At 37.9% G+C, this 25,098-nt stretch overlaps 1 protein-coding gene across 1 annotated transcript; it reads left to right on the forward strand.

Annotated features, from left to right (window-relative positions):
- LOC109233535 lies at window positions 1,686-2,183 on the forward strand. The gene is made up of 2 exons (XM_019399422.1): window positions 1,686-1,797; window positions 1,867-2,183. Exons 1-2 carry the CDS (start codon window positions 1,686-1,688, stop codon window positions 2,181-2,183), a joined length of 429 nt encoding a protein of 142 aa, XP_019254967.1.

Below are 25,098 nucleotides of genomic sequence, written 5' to 3' on the forward strand. Positions count from 1 at the left end.
GACGCAAACAAATGTTAGTTCAATAAATAAATTGTAAAATAATTCCGAGCCCACTGAATGCACAGTGTGTCCTTATAATCCCCTCACTGTTGCCCAAGGTGTACGGATTAATTCCTCCCAGGATAGAAGGGAATAACTATTCTGTGATAGCGGTAGTTCAAATCACAGAACTTCAGCGAACTCAACAAACGGAGCAAATCACACTTGACACTTATGTTTATTTAGAGAATAATGCAACAATGTAGAAAAGAGGGGAGAAGATTTCAGATTTTTCATGTCTCAAAAATGAGGCCAAGCCTCTAAATTTATAGTAAAAGGAAGGGTGAGAAGGAGAGGTGCAATCCAAAAGGTGCCTCTTCTATTTCGCATTCAAACCCTTTAAAGAAAAAACGCAACAGTTTGTTCGAATTCTAAGGTGGCTTGTGATAATTTGGAATTTACGAAATTGAATAATGGATTATATATACTTTCAATTAATGGATTGAGAGTACTAGAGAAATGGAAAAAAGAAAAAAACAATAATATAACGCCTAGGAAAATCATGTGTTACTGATAAGTTATGCGTCTTTTGTTTTGATGATTTGACAAACTTCATGAGAGAACTAGATAAGGAACCTGATACAATTAGTTCTCTTGCGTTCAGAGTAACTATTCAGATGTCTGGTTCAATTCTCAATGAAAAATCAGATAAGGGAAGAGCAGAGGGAACATAAATGGATCAGTTTCCTTGGTCGTCGTATAGTTAACTCTACAGCTGTAAAAGTTGTTGCACTGTACCGTCTGGTAGGCTGTTGCACTGTACCGTCTGGCAGTAGTACAACAACACAATTGTAGCTTGCTAAGGCCAAACTAAAGAACGCTTTATTACATCACCCTTGATGACATCACACACACATATTATCAACATGAGGCAAGGGATTTCATCTCTCTAAGACTTGCAAATCAAAAGATAATATTCTCTCAAGTGCTTGCCACAACCACTCTCAAGAACAATGCTACTGCAACCTCAAGGACCAAATCCAAAGATTGAAGATATCTTAAATCCTTAGGTTTGTTGAGTCTTTGTTATTTGTTCTTCATTTGTAACTCCTACTTAGTTTAGATAGAAGCATTGTGTAGGAAACCCTTTGTAAATCATAAACCCTTGTGTTTGTGTCTTGGCTAGAGTTAGTCGAGTTGTAAAGTCTTCGTAATAAATTTATTTCAAAGTGACTTGTAATAGAGTTGTTACAAGTTAGTGATTAATTAAGAGGTTAATTCCTAGGTAATAATAGGTTGTAATCTAACATTGCTCAGTAGTGAAGTTGAAATCCTACAAGGGTAGGTCGTGGATTTTAATCCCGTGAGCTGGGAGTTTTCCACGTAAAACTCCATTCTGTTATTTATTTACTGCCGATTTACTAAGGGAATAGATAGAGAACGTGGTTCCCTATACTGTTTGGTTTTACAGTCTGTTGCTTACTATGGGAACTGATAGGGAACCTGGTTCTCTATATAGTTTAGTGGACCCTTAAAATTCTATCAATTGGTATAAGAGCAGGTTCTTTCTAAAAAGTTAACACCTAGAATGGTTCATCATCATGGCTGCTCCACTAAACGTTTTGGAAGGACAATCAACCTATAAACCTCCAAGATTTAACGGTCGATACTATGGTTTGTGGAAAACAAGAATGCATGACTTCAAAATGGCTGAAGACTCCGACCTTTGGGACATGATTTGTGATGGTCCCTTTGTCCCTATAAAGGCCGTTGTAGAGGGAACAAAGACTATTCCAAAGACAAGAAAAGAATACTATGGTGATGACCGAAAAGCTGTTTAGAAGAACTTAAAGGCGAAGAATATTCTTGTGTGTGGCATTGGAACAGACGAGTATAATCGCATCTCGGCATGTGAATCTGCCAAGGAAATCTGTGAAGCTCTTCAAACGGCTCACGAAGGGACTACTCAGGTAAAGCAGTCCAAAATAGATATGCTTACAACTGAGTATGAACTCTTTAAAATGAAAGAGGATGAGTCCATTCAAGAGATGCATACCTGCTTCACCTCCATAATCAATGAGCTTCATTCACTTGGTGAAATTATTCCAACCAACAAGCTGGTCCGGAAGATACTCAGTGTTCTACCAGGTTCCTTGGAGAGCAAGGTTAATGCTATCACTGAAGCCAAGACCTGCAGAAGCTGACTATTGACGAACTTATTAGAAATCTCAAAACTTATGAGATGAAGAGAAAGAAGCATTTAGAAAGAAGAGAGCCCAGGTAGGAGAAGAACCTGATACTCAAGGCTGCCAACAAGGATTCAAGTAGTGATGAATCCAACATGGAGTATCTCACTCAACGATTCCAAAAGATGATTCAAAAAAATGGTGGGATTCCAAACAAAGGAAGTTCCAGCAGGAATTTCAAAGAAATTATTGTTGTCATAAGTGTGGAAAGCCTAAACACTTCATTAAAGACTGTCCTTTTCATAAGCAGGATCATTACAAAACTAAAACTGAAAAGGTGGCTAAGAAGAACTAGGTCACTGACAGAAAGTTTAAAAGAAAAGATGCTGCTGATAACATGGTGAAGCAAGCCCAGAGTGACTAGGAAACTCCTCCGGTGAATCTGAAGGTGCAGATGACCAAGGTGATACATCTATGATGGTTGATGACAATGGTTCTTCAAAATATGAGTCAATCTTTGCACCCATTGCCAAATATGATGATGATGATGAGGACAAGGAGGAAGATGAGGTAAGTGTTCTTTATGTTCAAAGAAATTTGAAAACTTACTCTAAGAAAAAATTGATGTCCTTAGAAAATGTGTTGATTGATGCCTATTATAGCCTCATTAATGAGAAAAATACTTTAATAGAAGAAATTGGTGACATAGAACAAGAGAGGGATAATATGGTAATTTCTATTGTAGATTTGAAGGAACAAGTGGAAGAAATAACTAGAGAAAATAACTTGTTGAAAAGCCAAATGAAAAAATGGATGGACAACACTAAGGGTAAAGAAGAGGCTAGTGAGTCTCCACATGAGCTTGAGAGTGAGCTTAAGAAAGTTAAAACAACTCTTGTTGAGCTTGAAAAGAATAGACAACTTCAGGAGGATTTGAAAAGGTTAAAAATGATCTTGATAAGTCACTTAACTGTAGTTGGTCCTCTGATGTAATAACGTCTATGTACAAGAGTAATGGTGGAAACAAGCAAGGAATCGGGTTACAAAAGGCTAAAACCTCCTATAATCCCCATAGCAAGTATGTAACTGTGGCTGATAATAGGTTGTGCACTCACTGTGATCAAATTGGCCATTACAAGGACTCTTGCAAAGTTAAAATTCAGTCTCTACAGAAAAATAAAGCTTTTGTTGAAAAGAATCATACTATTGAGGAACCTGGTCCTCTGAGAGGAAAATATATGTTGCTTGCATGGGCGAAAAGAAGTTTGATCCGCCCATTCTATCTTTATAAGGGACCCAAGCTGGCTTGGGTTCCTAAGTAATCAGTAATTTCGTGTGCAGGCTGGAGCGAGAGGTAGCAGTCAAAAAATGGTACATGAATAGCGGCTGCTCCAAGCATATGAATGGAAGAATGGATGATTTCCTCTCACTTTAGGCCTTCCAAGGTGGGAGTGTGTTCTTTGGAAATGGCAAGAAGGGCTATATTCTTGGTGTTGGCAAAATTGGCAAAACACTCTCCCATGCAAATTGAAAACGTGTACTATGTGAATGGCTTGAACTATAGCTTGTTGAGTGTGTCTCAAATCTGTGATAAGGAAAAATGAAGTGAAGTTCTTGTCCAAATATTGCACTGTTACCAATATCAAGACCGGTGAAGTGGTGTTGATAACCAAAAAGTTCAAGAATATCTATGTTGCAGACCTTGATTCACTGAATGTTGGTGATCTAACATGCATAAGTGTCATTGATGATGATGTTGAGTTATGGCGCAGACAGTTATGGCATGTGAGATTTTATTTGCTGAACAAGTTGGTTATGGAGGACCTGGTTTGTGGGCTGAAGCAGTCAACACTGCCTGCTACTTGATTAACAAGTGCATGATCAGGTCCCTTCTCGAGAAGTCTCTTTATGAATTGATCAATGGGAGAAAACCCAAGATGACTTATGAGAGCCTTTGTGCCAAATGTTTTGTTCTCAACAATGGCAATAAAGGGTCACATTACAAAGAAGATGAAGATGGAGAATTTACAAATGCTCCTGGTGAAGTTATAGATATTGCAAATTGAAAGACTGATTGATGTGTTAGGTCAAGCAGAGCGATGAAGAAGATGAAGTAGAATCTTCAAAAGGCACAGAGGAACCTGGTCCCTCTATCACCTCGACTGAAGCTGAACATACTGATGTTGCATCAAGTACTCCTGATTCAGAACATAGAAGTGGAAGTCATAATTCTGTTGATGTCAATGATGTTTCAAAAATGGAGGAACCTGGTCCTTCAAATTCTGAAGTTTAAGTACTTCAAGGAGCTGCTGAAAAGATTGAGATGGAGAATGCTAAGACTATTGATGCACCTATTGCCACTACTACTCGTTTAGACATGGACGAAAACAATTCTCCTGTCAATGAAACTATGTATAGGGGTATCATTGGATCTCTTCTGTACTTGACTGTTAGCAAACCTAATATTATTTTTAGTGGTCGGTTGTGTTCTAGGTTTCATAAAAGAATTTTGAGGTATCCTAAGGGAACGTAGGACCTGGTCCTCTTCTATCCTTCAGGAGATAATTTTGACTTGGTTGGATATGTTAATGCTGATCATGTTGGATATCTAGTGGATGGAAAGAGAACATCTGGAATGGCATATTTTCTGGGGTCATCTTTGAGCTCTTAAGGTACAAGAAACAAAACTCTGTGGCTCTTTCTACTATTGAAGCTGAATATGTGGATGTTGCCTCTTGTTGTGCTCAACTTCTATAGATCTAGCAACAACTAGAAGATTTGGGTGTGTTTACATATTATGTGCCATTGTTGTATGATAACACAAGTGCTCTCAACATGGCAAAGAACTCCGTACAACAGAAGGGGACAAAACATATTGATGTGCGACATTACTTTTTAGGGATAAATGTTGAAAAGGGTCGGATTTGTATGAAGTTCTGGAAGACGGAGAACCGGGTAATAGACATCTTCACCAAGGCACAGAGCAGGGAACATGTTGAAAGAAATCGTCTGGATTTGAAGTTGATTAAGCTCAACTGAGGACCCGGTCCCTCGATGATTGGCTATGTTAAGAAGGAAAGGTACAATGTTAAAAAGTGTTTTTCGGCAACATCTAACTCAAATATATACTGTTACAGGTATATACACATGTCAGTTTTAGGACAAAACAAGTAAGAATGACATTGCACTTCTAGAAGTCTTTGCTCAGATTTTCAAAAAACCCTCAAGGAACCTGGTTCCTGTAACTCGGGTTAGTAGTCTCTCAAATACGTATATGCCTTTTTAAACTGCTGAAGTGTCATGATATTAATTTATTCCCGCCTCTCACTTAATTTTTGAATTCCAAAATGCTAAATCTTTCTGAACTAACCCGTTGCCCGAAAAAAAACTATTTCCTTCTCTCACCCAACCAAAACCGATTCTTTTCTTCAAAACCAAATCAACTTTATCTCAAAAAGAATCCTTCTATCCAAATATTCCAGAAGTGAATCCAACTCTGTCACCTTCCAAAATCCTAACTCCATCTTAATCGAACCCTAAGAAGTCTTTGGTAGATTTTGATGGGACTTTAACTGAAAAGGAATGGGGTAGATCTAATATTCTAGAAAGTGAGACTGAAATTGTTGTTGGCTTTATAGAAGCCTTGAAGGATGGAAGAATTGGTGATTGTGCCAGAAAAATGGGGAACTGAATGAGGGACCTGGTCCCGCAAATGTTTCTTAGGATGTTAATTCTGATGATGATCTTTTTCTCTTGAGTTATGTGCTTAAACGAACCTCTGATCAAATAAAAAGGATTGAGAAAAATAGGTTGATTGATGATAAAGTGGTGTGACCTATTGATGTGGTGATTGTGGAAGAGAGAATGAAGTAAAAAAATACTCACTTGTGAGAAGAACTAAAAAAAATGGAGAAAAGAAAGTTGGTTGAGAAAGATACAGTAGCTGATAAGGGTGAAAAGATTGAGAAGAAGAAGAGGGAAACATGGATACTCTGATGCTATATGTGCATGGGACTGAGTTTGTTCTTGATGAGAAGAAGCTTGGGGAGATTCTTGGTGATCTGATTGATGGTTCAGTTTGCTCAAGTAGACTGAGAACCAGGTCCCTGTGGACCCTTGGCAGAATATAATGCTAAGTTGAAGGGTGAGAATGAAAGATTGGGGAAACAGGTGGAGGACCTGAGAGAGAAGATGATCATTGATCAAATGATTGTGAATGAACGAGTTGACAAGCTCATCAAGGCCTTATCCCCTTACTTTTCTTCTTGCCCATTGGTCCATGTCTTTCACTCCTTCAAAATCCCTCGAATTCCTATCTTCTTTTGATCCCTATGATTGATGACATTGGTACTTTAGTTGTTTAAATTGTCATATTCTGTATTGTTGAAACTATTGTGCTTTTGTTATAAATACTCTACTATGGGCAATCACTCTATTTTGTGCAATGACATTCACTTGTTGTTCTTATTATTATTTATTCCGTGTTGCCCAAGTGGCATGAGTTAATGTTGCTGAACTTCTTTTTGGTTGTGCTATTCTTTTCAATGATGCCAAAAGGGGGAAGCTACATAGGTGTCAATATGGGGTGGAACAGAAATGAATTGATATGCTGTATTGGGCAAGAAAGACAGCTCTGCTTCGCAGGGGGAATACTGCTGATAACATATTGATGATAGGTCTGATCCACAGGGAAACATGTGAGGAATCTGGTTCTCAAGGGGAATATCAAGTTTGGGTTTGTCATCATAAAAAAAGGGAAATTGCTCTAAGTTATGATGTTTCATGTTTTGATGATGACAAACGTTCTCAAGGAACTGGGTACGGACTAGATGTAATCAGTACATATAAGGAATCTGATTCTCAGAGAGAATATTAATTCTGGATTTGTCATCATAAAAAAGGGGGAAATATAAGTTATGGTATTTTGTGTTTTGATGATTTGCCAAACAGTCTCGATGAACCAGTTGTGATCAGTTCCTTATGTTTGGTTCTCAGGGGGAATAAGGTTGATTCGCAGGGGGAACAATGTGGAGATCTGGTTCTCAAGTGGAATATCGATTCTAAGTTTGTCATCATCAAAAAGAGGGAAATTGATAAGTTATGCACCTTTTGTTTCGATGATTTGATAAACTTCATGAGAGAACCAGATAAGGAACCTGATACAATTAGTTCTCTTGCGTTCAGAGTAACTAGTCAGATGTCCTTTTCAATTCTCAATGAAATCAGATAAGGGAACAACAGAGGGAACATATATGGATCAGTTCCCCTAGTCGTCATAGAGTCAACTCTACAGATGTAAAAGCTGCTACACTATACCGTCTGGCAGGCTGCTGCACGGTACCGTCTGGCAACAGTACAACAGCACAATTGTAGCTTGCTAAGGCCAAACTAAAGGACACTTTATTACATCACCCTTGATGACATCACACACACATATTATCAACATGAGGCAAGTGATTTCATCTCTCTAAGACTTGCAAATCAGAAGATAACATTCTCTCAAGTGCTAGCCACAACCTCTCTCAAGAACAAAGCTGCTGCAACCTCAAGGACCAGATTCAAAGATTGAAGATATCTTAAGTCCTTAGGTTTGTTGAGTCTTTGTTATTTGTTCTTCATTTGTAACTCCTACTTAGCTTAGTTAGAAGCAATGTGTAGGAAACCCTTTGTAAATCATAAACCCTTGTGTTTGTGTCTTGGCTAGAGTTAGTCAAGCTGTAAAGTCTTTGTAATAAAGTTATTACAAAGTGGCTTGTAATAGAGTTGTTACAAGTTAGTGAGGGATTAAGAGGTTAATTCCTAGGTTACAATAGGTTATAATCTAAAGTTTGCTCAGTAGTGAAGTTGAAATCCTACAAGGGTAGGTTGTGGTTTTTAATCCCGTGAGTTTTTTACGTAAAATTCCATTGTGTTCCTTATTTACTACCGATTTACTGTGGGAACAGATAGAGAACCTGGTTTCCTATACTGTTTGGTTTTAAAGTCTGTTGCTTTCTGTGGGGACTGATAGAGAACCTGGTTCTCTATATAGTTTAATGGACCCTTAAATTCTATCCGTTACAATGTCGATCTATCTAGAAAACAATACTAACGCCTCAATTTCAAGCAAGTTAAGGTTAATTATACGAATTCTCACTATTATTATCCTTTGTTTTTGCTTTTCCAATTCAATATTTTAAGAACTATTTTTTTATAGTGCTAGAATAAGATTATTTTCTTGCCAAACAAGACGTATTATCGGTAGCTAGATTACGCCGTAATCTCAAACCGACCAAGGCATTTTGTTTTAAAAGTAATCATAAAAAAATCAGGTGGACAAATCCAAAAGAAACTAAAGTGCATTGGAGTTGGTAGTTTTTTCCTAAGCCTTGTATCAGAAGCAATAGAGAAGTTTAAAGAACTAAGGAGAAGGAATCTAGGAAGATGATTTCCTTTCGGTTTCTAATCCGGTGTTTGTGTTTGTATTGGGGCCTTGATTAGTTTAAATTGATATCGCGTAAGTCCATAGGCGGAATCAAAATTCGACGGTCACGAGGTACCACGACATTCAATATAAATTTATCATTGGTCACAAAGATTGGTATGAGAGTCTTATATGCTAATATCTGACTGTTTCTTGAAAACATTTGCAAGTATAAATGAAATTTTTACTGAAATTTTCGGGTACCGGTAACCCCTTTCCCTATAGTGTGTGTCTGCCTTTGCATAAAGCCATTAAAGGAGAAAACGTTTCATATAAAAAAAAAATTCATTTTTATGTACTCGAACCCGATCAAGATTTCTAATTAAGGTTAGAGAAATTCTTATATTTATACCACTATAATTCTTGGTGTTAGAAAGATGATCACTATAGCTAGTTATTATCAACTACAAAATTATAACGTATTATAACAATTAATATAACAATCACCACATGCATGCATTGTCTGGTTGAATAATTTGGACGTTGAAGTTTTGAGCCTTTATGTCTTTTTCTTCTAACTGCCGACGCATTGGACGTTATTAATGCGAATTATTATAACGTTGCTAGTTGACTTATAACAAAAGAAAAATGAACAAAATTAAATAAATCCTTTTTCCTCAATTATTTTTCAAACAATGTTAGTTTTGACTTTCAGAGAAATAAAATCGTCAACATTATTATTGCATTAATGCTTCTCATATCTGAGATGATAATAAACATATAATTGTTTGATCTTTCAGGCTACCACCAGTCATTTAGTAGAATTTTTCAAGTAAAATATATACTTATTTTATACTATATCTATTACCTTATCCATCAAATATTTGAGATAATGTTATTTATTATAAAAAGTACCAGCCAGTATTAAAGACAAGTCAAAAAGAAAATAATAGAGTGTTATTTAAAGAGTTAAAATATCAGATAATAGAGTGTTATTGACTTCTCGTCTTATTGAAAAGCCAATCACAAAATAATCCAAGAAGATGAGGGGAAGGATTGGGTAACCCATTTTTTTTTTTAAAAAAAGAACAAAATATACAATTTTGATACGTGTACTTAAATAATGATTTGATAAATTTTTTACAAGGTTAACACGCAACTTTTTTTTTTGTTTAACACGAGCTTGCCACGTAGTTAAAGTGGTGTTTATCAGATATAATTCAGAAAAAAATTGGTATATACAATATTTTTGGGGAAATAGGAGCATGTAAAAGGAATTTCGGTACAAATTAAGGGAAAAATTATGTATTAAGCCTTTAAATATTTACTTATAATTATTTTATAAGTGATCTAATTGTATAAATATTTACACTGACAATGAGTAGAACTTCAACTTTTTTTAGTCTTTTAAATATGCTTTCATTAAGTTAGACAAGAAAAGAACAAAATAATAATTTTTTATTTTTAATTTTGTAAGGTGCACCACTTAGTATTTCTTCACGTAGATGCATTAAGACAAAAATCCAAACAAGTCTACTAAAGTGCTAATCCTTTCCTAGAGATAATAGAATACATTATTAATCAGAATCTTTTTCATATTCTAATATGTGTCATTATCTTTTAAATATGGTATGAGACAAAAAAAGGTAATCACGATCCAAACAAAATTAGTACTATATTTTTATTTGCATATATCATTATTAACGTATTTACTCCAATTCCTTAAACTTTCCTCCAATTTAATTAAAGACCACAGGCTGGAGAAATTTAAAAGACAAAAAATGTTGAATAATAATTGCGGGACGAGAACAATAAATTGTGTACCTCATTGATGCAGCGAAACCGTTGAACTCACCACCAAAAGAATTGCCCCAAATCGTATTCTGAATCTCCAGGAAACAGAGTTTTTGTTCACAAATTAAATGCCTAAAGTTTACTGTGTTCTTCCTTTCTTTAATTTTTGCCCCCTGAATCTCTGTACAGAAGAGAAGTATATAGAGAAGAGGAGATGGGGAGAACTGCCGATGATAACTACTACTCCACGTTCTCACCTCTCTCAAAAGAAAACGTGCGGTAGTTTTTGAGAGAAAAAACCTACGTGTAACCTCCTTAGGTTTTATCTCTCTTTTTTTTATCTCTTTTTAAAACGGGTCGGGTCAGTCCACATGGGCGACCCATAACCCAAACCTTATATCCAACATCTCCCACTCCGCACAGGTGGACTAGATCCAAACTAGTAACTACCGTGAAAGCAACACACGTAATTCATACCGGCAAATAGTTCGTGACCTGCGAGCATTAAGAGCCATAATATTCTTAATCCCTTTAAGATTGTTTAACAGCTCTATGTAGAAATTCGATCACATGTGGAAGGGATTTACTACTAACATGAGGATCTTGTTATTCGCAATACCCCAGACATCACTTGCTACTCCAGTAGCTAGTTATTTAATCCCTCATCCTCGAAAGAAGTGAACTCGAGTTCATGTTTAACTTTATATTCATAATTACATTTGATACCCTCATGGTAAGTGTAATGGTCGACCTATGAATACAAGTTAATTTGCAAAAAAAATATATTTATTTGTCTTCCCTTTCTACTCGAATCTTTCCATTCCAAACCAACTGCTTTCCTAAACATGCACTGCATTGCCGAATCACTCATGGCTATTAGTAACATGCTAAAGTAGCAACACTGATTGGCACTTAAAGAAAAAGTAAAAGGTCAAAGGGTATTCCAATAAAAGTTAATGTAACTTCTTTGGAATCTCACACAATGAAGAAGCAGGGATTCATTCTTCCATTATCCCATTGGTCAATAGCACACGTGGTATGAAACACAGGTTACGGTGTTCTCACCTTATATTGGCGCGTGTGTCTTATTCTTTTAATCATTCAACACCGTACAAATCTTGGTCTAGACACCTCCAAATGTCTAACCCGATTTTCTCACTTCAATAATCCTCAAACCATCTTCTTAGAGAAACTTGCATCTGGCTTACAAAATAAGTCATAATTGAATATTAAAATTCATAAGTCTGATTAGTTATCAAGATCAACCTTTACAAGTAAATATAACCTCACATTATCCAAGGTTCTATAAGGTCTTATCTCTTCACGATTCTTAACGTAAGAGGCGATTGCTCGTGTGAGAGAGTCAATCTCGCGACTTGTTCGACACACTTTATCAATAAAATATTCATCACATGCATACGAGATATAAGCACAAATTCAAGAGTCAACTATTGATGAGCATATTATAATACTAAAGTCATTTTACAATACATAAAAATGTTCATGTCCTTCGAAAATCTAGAGCCATAACATGTTTCTCAAATAGGTCTTTAGATATTGCCTTTGTAAAAGGATCAGCTATCATGCTTTGCGTAGGAATGTACTGTAAATTTATCTCTTTACTTGCTACCATGTCTCTTACAAAGTTATACTTGATGTCAATATGTTTGGTCTTGCTGTGATACTTTGGATCTTTTGTATATGCAATAGCCGCTTGACTATCACAATATAGAGTCATGACACCCTGAGAGTTCTTTGCAATATCCAAATGCTCAAGGAACCTCTTCAACCAAACAGCTTCTTGTACTGCAGACGCACAAGCTACGAACTCAGCTTCCATTGTTGAAAGGGCTGTACAGGTTTGTTTCTTACTTTTCCATGATATAGCGCCACTATTAAGTAAGAAGGCATAACCGGATGTTGATTTTCTATCATTCTGATCACCAGCCCAATCAGCATCTGTATATCCTGTCAAGTATAAATCATTTCCACTATAACATAGTGAATAATTTGCAGTTCCCTTCAGATATCTGAAAATTCTCTTCACAGCTTTCCAATGATCTCTTCCAGGATTGGATTGATACCTGCTAACCATACCTACGGCATAACAAATGTCTGGGCGAGTACACATCATAGTGTACATCAAGCTCCCGACAGCACTTGAATATGGAACTCGAGATATGTCTTCCTTTTCATTTTCAGTCTTGGGACACATTTCAAGGCTTAAAGTTTCACCTCTCGCTATAGGAGTATCCATGGATTTGCAGTTATTCATGCGAAAGCGCTCCAAAATTTTCTTTTTATAAGTTTCTTGAGATAAACTCAATAACTTTTTGGAACGGTCTCTTTGGATCTTAACTCCAAGGATATAGTCTGCCTCGCCCATATCTTTCATATCAAATGACTTTGAAAGCCATGACTTGATAGTCTTCACATACTCCAAATTATTTCCGGCTAATAAAATATCGTCCACATAAAGAGAAAGAATTACAAACATCCCATTGGACTTCTTCACATAAATGCAATGGTCTTCATGATCATGGTGAAATCATATGAGATCACCTCCTTGTGAAATCTCAAATACCATTGCCTTGAAGATTGCTTCAGGCTATAAATAAATCTTTTCAATTTACAGACCTTCTTTTCTTGGCCTTTAACGATAAAGCCTACAGGTTGTTCCATGTAGATCTCTTCGTTCAGTTCTCCATTGAGAAAAGCTGTCTTCACGTCCATTTGATGTAATTCCAAATCCAAACGTGCAACAATAGCCAAAAGTAAGCGAATTGAGGTAAACTTCACAACTGGTGAAAATGTTTCCTCATAATCTATTCTAGCTTCTTGAGTAAAGCCTTTTGCCACCAATCGTGCCTTGTATCTTTCTATTGACCCTTCCGCTTTGCGTTTAACTTTGAGAACCCATTTGTTCCCAATGGCTCTATGCCCAGGCGAAAGGTCAACTAGATCCAGAATTTGTTGGTTTTCATGGACTTTAATTCTTCTTTCATTGATTTCATCCACTCATCTTTTCCAGGGCTCGATAAAGCCTCAGTCACAAACTTTGGCTCATCCATCTATATGGGAGATACCAAGAAAATATAATCTTCAATGTCATAAGTACGTTTGGGTATATTTTTCCTGGCACTCTTTCGTAGATGAAATGCAGGTTCGTCAGAAGGATTTTGGCATTGAGAGTTCCCACTCCCACTCGGATCAAGATTAAGATCTTGATCAATTTGATTATCAACTGTGTCAGAAGACACTTGCTGACTATCTGAGTTCAACATTTCATAAAGAGGCTCTCCATTCTTTACCTCGCCCTTCTTTGGAAAATTATTTTTTCCAGAAATGTGACATCTCGTGATTCAATCTTAGTAACACTCCCATCTTCTAATTCACCAATGAACACATACCCTTTGGAGTGTTCTGAATATCTTATAAAGATACATTTTTTCCTTTTGAACCTAATTTACCGAACTTGCTAAAGTATTCTTTTACATATGCAGCACAACCCCAAGGTCGTAAATCCTTTAAGTTCGGTTTATGACCAGTCCATAGCTCATAAGGAGTGGAAGAAACTGATTTAAAAGGCACTTTGTTCAATATGTAAGTTGCAGTCAATAACGCATCTCCCCAAAAGGAGATAGGTAAATTTGCCTACGCCATCATGGACCTTATCATGTCCAATAATGTTTTATTCCTCCTTTCTGCTACACCATTTTGTTGAGGTGTGTACGGAATAGTTAACTGTCTGGTGATTCCCTTTTCATTGCACAATTCTTCAAGTTCTTTTGAAAGATATTCACGCCCTCTATCGGTTCTTAAGGTCTTAATCCTTTTGTCTAATTGATTCTCAACTTCATTCACATATTTTTTAAAGCATTCAAGTGCTTCAGATTTATGAGAGATCAAATAGACATAACCAAAATGTGTGAAATCATCAATGAACGTAATAAAATATAAAGCACCAGACCTAGCCCTCACATTCATTAGACCACAGATATCAGAATGGATTAATTGCAATGAAAAATCAGCTCTCTTAGCCTTTTCAAATGGTTTACGTGTAATCTTTCTAGCAAGACAATTTTCAAAAGTTGGCATTTCAATTTTAGAGAAAGAACAGAAATGTCCTTCCTTAGCCAACCTATTCATTCGATCCTGCCCTATGTGACCTAATCTTGCATGCCATGTAATAACATCAACATCATTGTTACTAGAATAACATGCCATAACACAATGGTCAACATAATAGTTGTACGTAGAAGGATTACAATCTAACACAATAAAACCATCATAACGATGTCCAAAACCATAAAAAACATTGTCTTGAGTAATTCTAAGACCACTGCGACTAAAGTTCAAAGTGAAATCTAAATCTAGGAGAACAGACACAGATACTAAGTTTCGTCGAATCTCTGGAACATATAGGATGTCATGCAACTTCAAAGATCGGCCACCACGTATGTCCATTCTGCAAGTGCCTATCCCTTTGACTTCAAGCTTTGCATTATTTCCCACATATACATGCTTTGATCCAGGTGGAACTCAACGAAACTCTATAAACGCTTCTCTATCGCGGCTCACATGGTCGGTGGCCCCTGAGTCTACAATCCACACAGGATAAGATTCAGTTAGTAAAACAGTGCTAGAAACATATATAGCACTAAGAGATGAGTTTTGAAATGCTACCTTTTTCGGCTCAGTGCACTCACGAGCAAAATGCCCTGGTACTTGGCAATTGTAACACTTCATCTTGCTTTTGTCTTTCTTCTTGTAGAACCGTTTTCCTTTCTTGGAATTTGGCTTGTTTCTTTTCTTGGAGGGTCCTTCTCCGGTCTCCTTACCCTTTCCATTATTTTTCCAGTTTCTCTTGCGCTTGAAGCTTGATTTCTTTGTACCACTTAATTCTGCCACAAAGGCATTAGGTACAGCTTTAGCAGCACCAAGCTGCTCGTCTTCAAGCTCCACATGACGGGCAACATCAGCAAAAGTTTTGATGCTATCATTGTGGGTCAAGTTAACCTTCATATGTTCCCAATTATTAGGAAGAGACCGAATCACTGCATGAACCTGCTGCTCATCAGAGAGAACATGCCCATCACTTTTGAGTTGAGCAATCATATTTGACATCACCTTTAGATGTTGTTTGACATCGTGATCATGACGCTTTTTGTACGTGTCAAACTTGATTGTAAGCTGACGAAGGTGAGTCACAGTCGTATTCCCATATGCCTCCCTTAAATGTGCCCACATGGCTTGAGCAGTAGGATATTGCTCACACTCGTGGATGAGATGATCAGCAACTCAACTTACAATAATTCCACGTGCAGTGGAATCTTTCTTTTTCCAAAAATTGTAAATTTCCTGATCCCTCCTGTGTTGGGCAGTGTTACCCTCCTCTAGGTGACTCATAACATGGTTAATACTTTCAAGAGCAACTTGCTCTTCGAGTACATACCACATCTTACGACTCCAGATATCGTAATTTTCACCATTCAGTTTGTCACCCTTGTTCAAGTCAGCAATGATACTTTTTGATGCCATGTCTGTTATTAGAGACAATATTACAAGTTTAACTCATCAATATATACTTCAGTTAATTTATGCATGTGATTACACACTCAAGAAAATTAATTATAATATTAATTCTACATTTAGTATAGAATCGAAGGTCACTACGTTTCCATTCATCATCTGTATCTAAATATTTTTTAATTAATATTAAAATCACTTCTTAGTGTGTACATATTTTCAAGTCTCAATCCATTACAAAAGAATATAATAAACAACGTATTTAACTAGTGAGACAAATAACATAATATAAATTTCATTAAAATAAAATACATAATAACAATTTACATGTTTGCTAGCACATCCATATACCAATCGAACACTAACTCTTGCTCATATACGCTAAAAGGTGCACTAGGCCTAACATCATGATAAATCTCAATTAAAATTTCACCCCAAGGCTCTCGAAGAGAGTCCGCTAAAATAGCTAATGCTTCCCAATCAGTAATTTCTACGTAATTAGCCAATTCAGCTCTTTTTATCTTAAAGAGGTGTACATGTTCAGGAACGGAAACATCAAGGACCATTTTAAATTCCTTAAACTCCCTAAATTTCTTTTCTCTTTCCCTTCGTTCAGTCCTTCGATCCCTTAACGCATTTTGCCTCGCCCTTGGGACATTCCTGATGACTTCAGGTTCAGAGTCTGAATCATTATAGAAATAAGTCCTGCGACGGCGTACCCTTCTACGTTGTCCCCTTCCTTGACTTCGAGAACTCCCACTTGGAGTAATTCGAACTTGTCCTTGTTCAGCCATATCTGAAATAGGACCAAGGAAACAATAAGAATAGCTACAACCACTCAATGTGACAATATATGTCACAATAACTCATAGAAGTATATCAATGTAAGGGATTAATGCTAAGCTAATTTTCTATATTAAGTAGATAAAAAACTCACATTTCCAGTTTTAACAAGTGAAAGCATACTATGAAAACAGAATGCTAATGAACCAGAAACTCATGTTACGTGTGACTTAGGTGCTATTAAGATTGTCCAATCCAAATATCAAGTTGTAGAGCATTAGTAGCCAATAAGTAATTAAAACAACTACTAATTGGCTCAGTTTGACAAAATATCTCAATCTTGAATCTCTCATTTTGCACAATAAAATTTGCATTCCAACATTGGCAGATTACAACATTAAAAGCAGTTTCAATGCAGAATAATTTTGAAATTATTATAACTTTTAACAAAGAGATTCGGCATACATACACCTCGTCTGCTAAAATAACCTCCAATCCTGAGATATTCTGCTAATTTCTAAGGAAGTTTATAGCAGAATGTGAAATCTGCTATGTATCTCCATTTTTGGAGCCCAAATTAAGACCCCAATTGCCATAATCACTTCATAAGCAAATACCAGAAACAGAAAAACTAGTAAGAAGTGGAAATTAAGGCAATGAAGCAGATTAGTGGAGCAACCAATTTTCAATTAAGTTTTATCATAAACAAATATTCTCTTTAGAATAAAATTACTGCAACATAGTGCTATTCCTTTTCTGATAAAAATGCTTTGGAACAAACAGCAACAAACAATGATTGGAGGTGAACTTTTTCAACAGAGTTTTCTATTATTCCATGTTTAAAGAAACAAGAAATAATGCTGGCTCTGATGCTATTGTTGAATAATAATTGCGGGGCGAGAACAACGAATTGTGTACCTTTATGCAGCGGAAATCGTTGAACTCACCACCAAAAGAATTGCCTCAAATCGTATTCTGAATCTCCAGGAAACAGAATTTTTGTTCACAAACTAAATGCCTAAAGTTCACTGTGTTCTTCCTTTCTTTAATTTTTGCCCCCTTAATCTCTGTACTGAAGAGAAGTATATAGAGAAGAGGAGATGGGGAGAACTACCAATGATAACTACTACTCCACGTTCTCACGTCTCTCAAAAGAAAACGTGCGGTAGTTTTTTGGAGAAAAAACCTACGTGTAACCTCCTTAGGTTTTATCTCTTTTTTTTATCTCTTTTTAAAACAGGTCGGGTCAGTCCACATGGGCGACCCACGACCCAAACCTTATATCCAACAAAAAGAATAAGGTATCATAAACACCACATAACAAGTTTTAGAAGATTAAACAGGAGAATGTGTCTTGTGTTTCTTAATCCCTTTGTTTCTTTCTTTATTTTGTGGCGCACATTTAATAAGAATATTAGAAAATGGTAACCAATTAAACAACAATATTCAAGATGCAACAAATGTAGCATGTTTCTTACGGGTTTGATCGAATCCAACTTTTACTTACTATAAAATATTAAATTCCAAACTGTTAAAATGGACATTATGGCAGCCATTGATGAGATGGAAGCTCGAGCAAGGAGAAGAAGAAGAAATTGACACCTAAGAGAGAAAGAGAGAGGCAGTCGAAGAGAGATATTTTACAATTTTTTGATTATGCACAATGTGCGCGCGCACGCGCGCGCGCACACACACACACACATATATATATATATAAAATTTCAATCTAAAACAATCCACTAACCGTCCTTACTTCTACTGTACTAACCGACTAACTAACATTTCTTCTAGAAGGGTACTATCATAATTACATGGTGTACAACTATGTATTTCAACACAAACTCATAATTCCAAAGATACAACATGTTCAATGGTAAGATTTTCGTCCCTTAGCCCCTCTCCCACCTGTGCTACCTATCATTAGAGTAGGGCGGGTGACTTACCTCATGGAGCTATCGATCGCGAAGCTAACGCCCAGTTCAACCAACCGTTCCATCCTGGGAATTTTTATAGGTTGAACCCATCAATTTTATATCCTGGATCCAACTCTATTGTACTATTGGGACAAACAAGAACATAAGATTGGTCGATAACACCTTTAATTTAGAATAGTGACGACCCTAATAGAAGAGTTGCTTCAAGCCCGAGTTCAGGGTGGTTCGAGTTCCAGCCCGATGGACCAAGCTCGAGCCCGATGACAAAGTACACGACTCGAAGATCAAAGTACGCGATGAGCACCGAAGCCGAGTATGGCCAACCCCGAGATGATGCCGTTATGGGTTTGTAACAGAAAGATCAAGATTCCCGCAACATCCCAAAGATTCCGGCATAAATTCCGGAACAGATTTGTACGGATTTGTACTAGGCGGTTAGACAGCTGTCCTAATAAGATTCCTTACTAAGAATGAAAATGTACCTATTTAGGGTTCCCCTACTATATAAAGGGGACTCCAATCATTTGTAACAATCATCAATTATTGGCAAAAGAATACACTCTCTTACTTTCTTGCTCATTACTCATCAGAGTTGTCTCTTAACTTTATTGTCTTTACTTTACTTCTCTTATTGACCAACCTTGAGGCCATCATAGCTCGAGGTCAAGACTTGCTTAAGCACTGGTTTGATTCAACTTACTTCTTTAATTTATACGTTTGATTTCTTGGTTATTAATTAGTATTGAATTAAATCACATATCTTTAAAACCACAAACAAGTTTAATTGTTACTCATATTTCGAGGTAAACAGTTTGGCTCCCACCGTGGGGCTAAAGATAATAGTGGTTATTTCAGTACTGATTCTGATAACACATGTTATTTCACACTTGTTCTTGTCAAGAATTTTTGTTCCTAGGTTAAAACATGTCAAACTCACAAAACGCACACGTACACGACGATGATGGTCTTGGATTTCATGGGGAAAATACCAATGTAGTTGCTCCGTGAGCCGGTGAACCGCCAATTAACCCTGGGGAAGTGCCAAATGTGGAACCAGTCGAGTTCACACATTGCTTTGAATGCTAATTTAGACGCAGACCCCAAAGGAAGTGTACGCAGGGAAGTCCGATCTGGTGGCCAAGGAACACAGGGTATAGGAGATAGGGGAGTTAGCCTCCAAGTAATATTCGAGATGCTACAAGCTCAACAGATTGCTATCGCTCAGCTTCAAAGTCAGCATAAAACTCCAAGTGTGGTCGAACCAGAAATCACTCGTCGTACTGAGCTGATGCCAGAAAGATCGAACGGTAATGGCTCAGGGATTGACCCCGCGATTATGAGGATTCTCAAGGAACTCGCCAAAAGAATCGAGTCGGGGAAGAAAAAGATTGAGGATAATGACAAACAGATGGAGACGTATAACTCCCGTGTTGATCAAATACCGGGGTCACCCCCGGTCTTGAAAGGTTTGGATGCCAAGAAATTCGTACAAAAGCCATTCCCTCCGAGTGCGGCTCCGAAACCCATTCCCAAGAAATTTCATATGCCAGATATACCTAAGTACAATGGGACGAGCGATCCCAATGAACACATCACCTCGTACACTTGCGGGATTAAAGGAAACGACTTAAATGATGATGAGATCGAGTCGGTTTTGTTGAAAAAATTTGGGAAAACTTTGTCAAAGGGAGCCATGATTTGGTATCACAACTTGCCACCGAATTCTATCAATTCGTTTGATATGTTAGCAGACGCCTTCGTAAAGGCACATGCCGGGGCCATAAAGGTTGCGACAAGGAAATCAGACGTTTTTAAGATAAGACAGAGGAATGATGAGATGCTAAGGGAATTCGTATCCCGATTCCAAATGGAACGAATGAAATTGCCACCAGTCTCGGATGATTGGGCCGTGCAAGCTTTTACACAGGGGTTGAACGAGCGGAGTTCGATCGCGTCACGACAGTCGAAGCAAAATCTGATCGAGTATCCAGCTGTGACTTGGGCAGATGTACATAATCGTTACCAATCGAAGATCAGGGTCGAGGACGACCAGCTGGGAGCCCCCTCGGGTTCAGCTCATCCAAATAGATTGGCACTTAAGGCCTCGAGGGATCCAGACAGGGAACCAAGATCAAATAGGGAACGGTATCAGCCATATGTTGCAGATCGAAGAAAACAACGTTTCGGGGCACAATCTTTCTCGGAATGATCGAAGAAACGATCGAGGACAGAATTCTCGAGGACTTATGAGTAACAATGGTTTTGATGAACATACCGATCCCGTAGAAGCACTTCGATTATTAGAGTATAATTTCAGTGTCGATGCATCGAGGATCTTATCGGCTATTGGAAGGATCAAAGACACCAGGTGGCCAGGGCCTATACAAACCGATCCTTCTCGAAGAAATCCAAACTTGATGTGTAAATACCATGGCATATATGGCCATAGGACCGAAGACTGCAAGCAGCTGAGGGAGGAGGTAGCTCGATTGTTCAACGAGGGTCACCTTCGAGAGTTTCTTAGTGATCGGGCTAAGAATCACTTCAGAGAAGGAGACGCCAACAGAAAGAATGAGTAGGAAGAACCACAACATGTGATTCATATGATCGTTGGCGGGGTCGATGTTCCACAAGGGCCCATATTCTAACATACCAAGGTGTCGATTACCAGAGAAAAATAGACTCAGAGTCATGTGCCAGAGGGCATCCTATTATTCAATGACGAGGAAGCGGAAGGCATTTCTCAGCCTCACAATGACGCCCTAGTAATTTCAATTTTGCTAAATAAAATTCAAGTTAAATATGTTCTAGTTGATCTAGGTAGCTCAGCAAACACAATCAGATCAAGGGTCGTAGAGCAGCTCGGCCTACAGGACCAAATTGTACGTGCATCTCGAGTCCAAAACGGCTTCAACATGGCAAGTGAATCAATAAAGGGGGAGATAATCCTACCTGTGAACGTGGCCGGGACCATCCAAGATATAAAATTCCATGTTATCGAGGCGACATGAGATATAATGCACTACTCGGAAGGCCATGGATCCACAATATGAGGGCAGTACCGTCGACCCTTCATCAGATGATGAAATTCCCAACAGTGGATGGTGTGAAAACAGTTTATGGGGAACAACACGCTGCAAAGGAAATGTTTGCAGTCGATGAGGTGACACCAATACCAGTGCCTTCGACCTCGAAAAAATCGAGCACCAAAGATAAGCAGACGGCCAAATAGCAATCACCATCCCCGTCCTCGACCGAATTAGAGAAACAGTTAATTGAAGAAGAAGAAGAGGATTTCCTTACTCCTCGAACTTTCGTTGTTCCCGAAGAGTCAGATGCAACCAAGTCAACACACGAGGAGCTGGAATAGGTCATACTGATCGAGTATATACCCGAGAGAAAGGTATACCCGGGAACGGGATTAACCCCTGAACTCAGGAAAAAACTCATTCAATTTCTTATCGGTAACATGGATTGTTTTGCTTGGTCCCATTTAGACATGACAGGGATCTCATCGGAAATAAAAACACACCAGCGGAGCCTCGACTCCAAGTTCAAACCAATAAAGTAAAAGAGAAGGCTCTAGTCCGAGGTGAAGCATGCATTCATAAAGGATGAGGTAACTAAACTTTTTAAAATAGGGTCCATTCGTGAGGTAAAATACCCCGAGTGGTTAGTCAACGTAGTTGTAGTCCCTAAAAAGGGAATAAACTTAGAATGTGCGTAGATTATAAGAACTTAAACAAGGCATGCCCTAAAGACTCATTTCCACTGCCTAACATCGATCGCATGATCGATGCCACCGCTAGACACGAGATCCTTACCTTTCTCGATGCCTACTCCGGGTACAATAAAATTCAAATGAACCCGGAGGACCAGGAAAGACCTCGTTTAACACTAAGTATAGAACATACTGTTACAATGTAATGCCCTTCCGGCTAAAAAATGCTGGAGCTATGTACCAATGCCTAGTTAACAAAATGTTCGAGGAACAGATAGGTAAATCAATGGAAGTTTACATTGACAATATGTTGGTTAAGTCCCTGCGTACAAAAGACCATTTAACTCATTTGAAGGAAACATTCAAAATCTTGAGGAAGTACAATATGAAGCTTAACCCAGAAAAATATGCCTTCGGGGTCGGTTCGGGCAAGTTCTTCGGCTTCATGGTATCAAACCGAGGAATCAAGATCAATCCCGACAAGATCAAAGCCATCAAAGATATCACTATCGTAGATAGAGTGAAAGCCGTACAGAGGCTAACATGACGGATAACCGCCTTGGGTCGATTCATTTCGAGGTCATCAGATCGAAGCCACAGGTTCTTTTCCTTACTCAAAAGAAAAATGATTTCATATGGACCCCAGAATGCCAGCAAGTAGGGGTGGGCGTTCGGGCAGTTCGGATTGCATATGAAATTTCGGTTTGGATTTTCAGTTTTCGAATTGACGAAATAAAAATCCAAATCCAATCCAAATAAGTTCGGGTTGTATCGGATTTTTTATGTTCGGTTTCGGATTAATCGGTTTGGATATTTTGGATTTTCGGTTTTGAGCTTATAAGTTGAGATGTCTCTTCTTTTACAAAAATGAATTATCCAAATGAAGTACTTATGTTAAATTGCCTGAAAAGTTCTTCATTCTCACCGCAATTATCCAAATGAAATATTAAAGTAATGAAATTATTATATAAAAAATAAATAAAAAAATATACAATAGAGACGTTAATACGACAGATAAGAAGTAGAAATAGTAAAACCATATCCAAATAGAAGGTATTCTCACAATAACTTAGTAATTAATATTACATATATATGATAATATCTAATGAGTAGAGTATTGAACTTATTACTATTGACATATGGATAATGGACTAAATATAAAGTATAAGAATTTTGAATTTTTGGATATCCAAAAATTCGAAGTACGAAATTCAATATCCAATCCGAAATTCAAAAATTTTAAAAATTAAATCCAAAATCCAATCCGTAATCCGAAAATCCAAACCAAAAATCCAAGAAATTCGGATTTCGGTTTGGTTTTCGGGTTTGCCCAAGTATGCCCACCCCTACTAGCAAGCATTGGAGGAATTGAAGTGATACTTATCGAGATCACCTCTGTTTCACACTCCGAAGGTGGACGAAAAGCTTTACTTATATTTGGTAGTATCTGAGATAGCGGTAAGTGGGGTACTAGTTCGAGAAGAGCAAGGTACGCAGTTCCCTGTCTATTACGTAAGTCAAACTCTAGGAGATGTTGAAACTAGATATCCCCACTTAGAAAAATTAGCACTTGCATTAATAAGTGTATCTAGAAAGCTAAAGCCATATTTCCAGTGTCACCCGATATGTGTGTTAAACACTTATCCTCTCCGAAATGTTTTGCATAAGCCCGAGTTATCAGGCCGATTGGTCAAATAGGCCGTCGAGCTTGGCAGCTACGATATCGAATATCAACCCGGAACGGCCATCAAGTCTCAAATCTTAGCTGATTGCGTGGCCAATTTTACACCGACCCTCGTACCCGAAGTGGAAAAAGAACTTCTGCTAAAATCGGGTACATCATCGGGGGGTATGTACCCTCTTCACGGTCGGTGCCTTGAATGTGGAAGGGTCCGGGCTTGGCATCGTTTTGAAGCCACCTATAGGTAACACTATTAGACAATCTATTAAAACTTCTAGGTTGACTAATAATGAGGTCGAGTATGAGGCCATGATTGCAGGTCTCGAGCTAGCTAAAAGCTTGGGGGCAGAAGTCATTAAAGCCAAGTGCGATTCTCTGTTGGTGGTGAACCAAGTAAACAAAAGCTTCGAAGTTCAAGAGGCTAGGATGCAAAGATATTTGGACAAGCTACAGGTAACCTTGCACCTCTTCAAGGAGTGGACTCTAGATCATGTACCTCGAGAACAAAACAGCGAGGCCGATGCACTTTCTAACTTGGGGTTATCAGTTGAAGAAGATGATATTATCCCGGGGATTGTTGTTCAATTATCGAGATCTGTGGTTGAGGAGGGTCATGCCGAGATAAATTCTATAAGTTTGACTTGGGATTGGAGGAATAAGTATATCGAATATTTGAAAAATGGAAAGCTCTCATCGGATCATAAAGAGTCAAGGTCTCTACGAACCAAGGCTGCTAGGTTCACATTGGATAAAGATGGAACATTGTACAGAAGGACATTCAATGTACCATTGGCGGTATGTTTAGTGCCTGGGGACACCGATTATGTTCTACGAGAAATCCACGAAGGCACTTGTGGGAATCACTCCGGCGTCGAGTCTTTGATTTGCAAAATTATTAGAGCAAGGTATTACTGGGATAGCATGGAAAAAGACACTAAGGAGTTTGTTAAAAAGTGTGATAAATATCAAAGGTTTGCGCCGATGATTCATCAGCTCGGAGAGCAACTTCACTCAGTCCTGTCCTCGTGGCCTTTCATGAAATGGGGAATGGACATCGTTGGCCCTATACCAACGGCCCCAAGTAGAGC

Source organism: Nicotiana attenuata, chromosome 10 (genome assembly GCF_001879085.1).
Source record: "Nicotiana attenuata strain UT chromosome 10, NIATTr2, whole genome shotgun sequence".
Lineage (NCBI taxonomy): Eukaryota > Viridiplantae > Streptophyta > Magnoliopsida > Solanales > Solanaceae > Nicotiana > Nicotiana attenuata.

Excerpts from the sequence above, each read along its gene's own strand:
- LOC109233535 (XM_019399422.1), top strand. The coding sequence starts at position 1,686 with ATGGCTGAAGACTCCGACCTTTGGGACATGATTTGTGATGGTCCCTTT. Across the intron at positions 1,798-1,866 it reads GACAAGAAAAGAATACTATG|ACGAGTATAATCGCATCTCG; the intron begins GTGATGACCGAA and ends GCATTGGAACAG.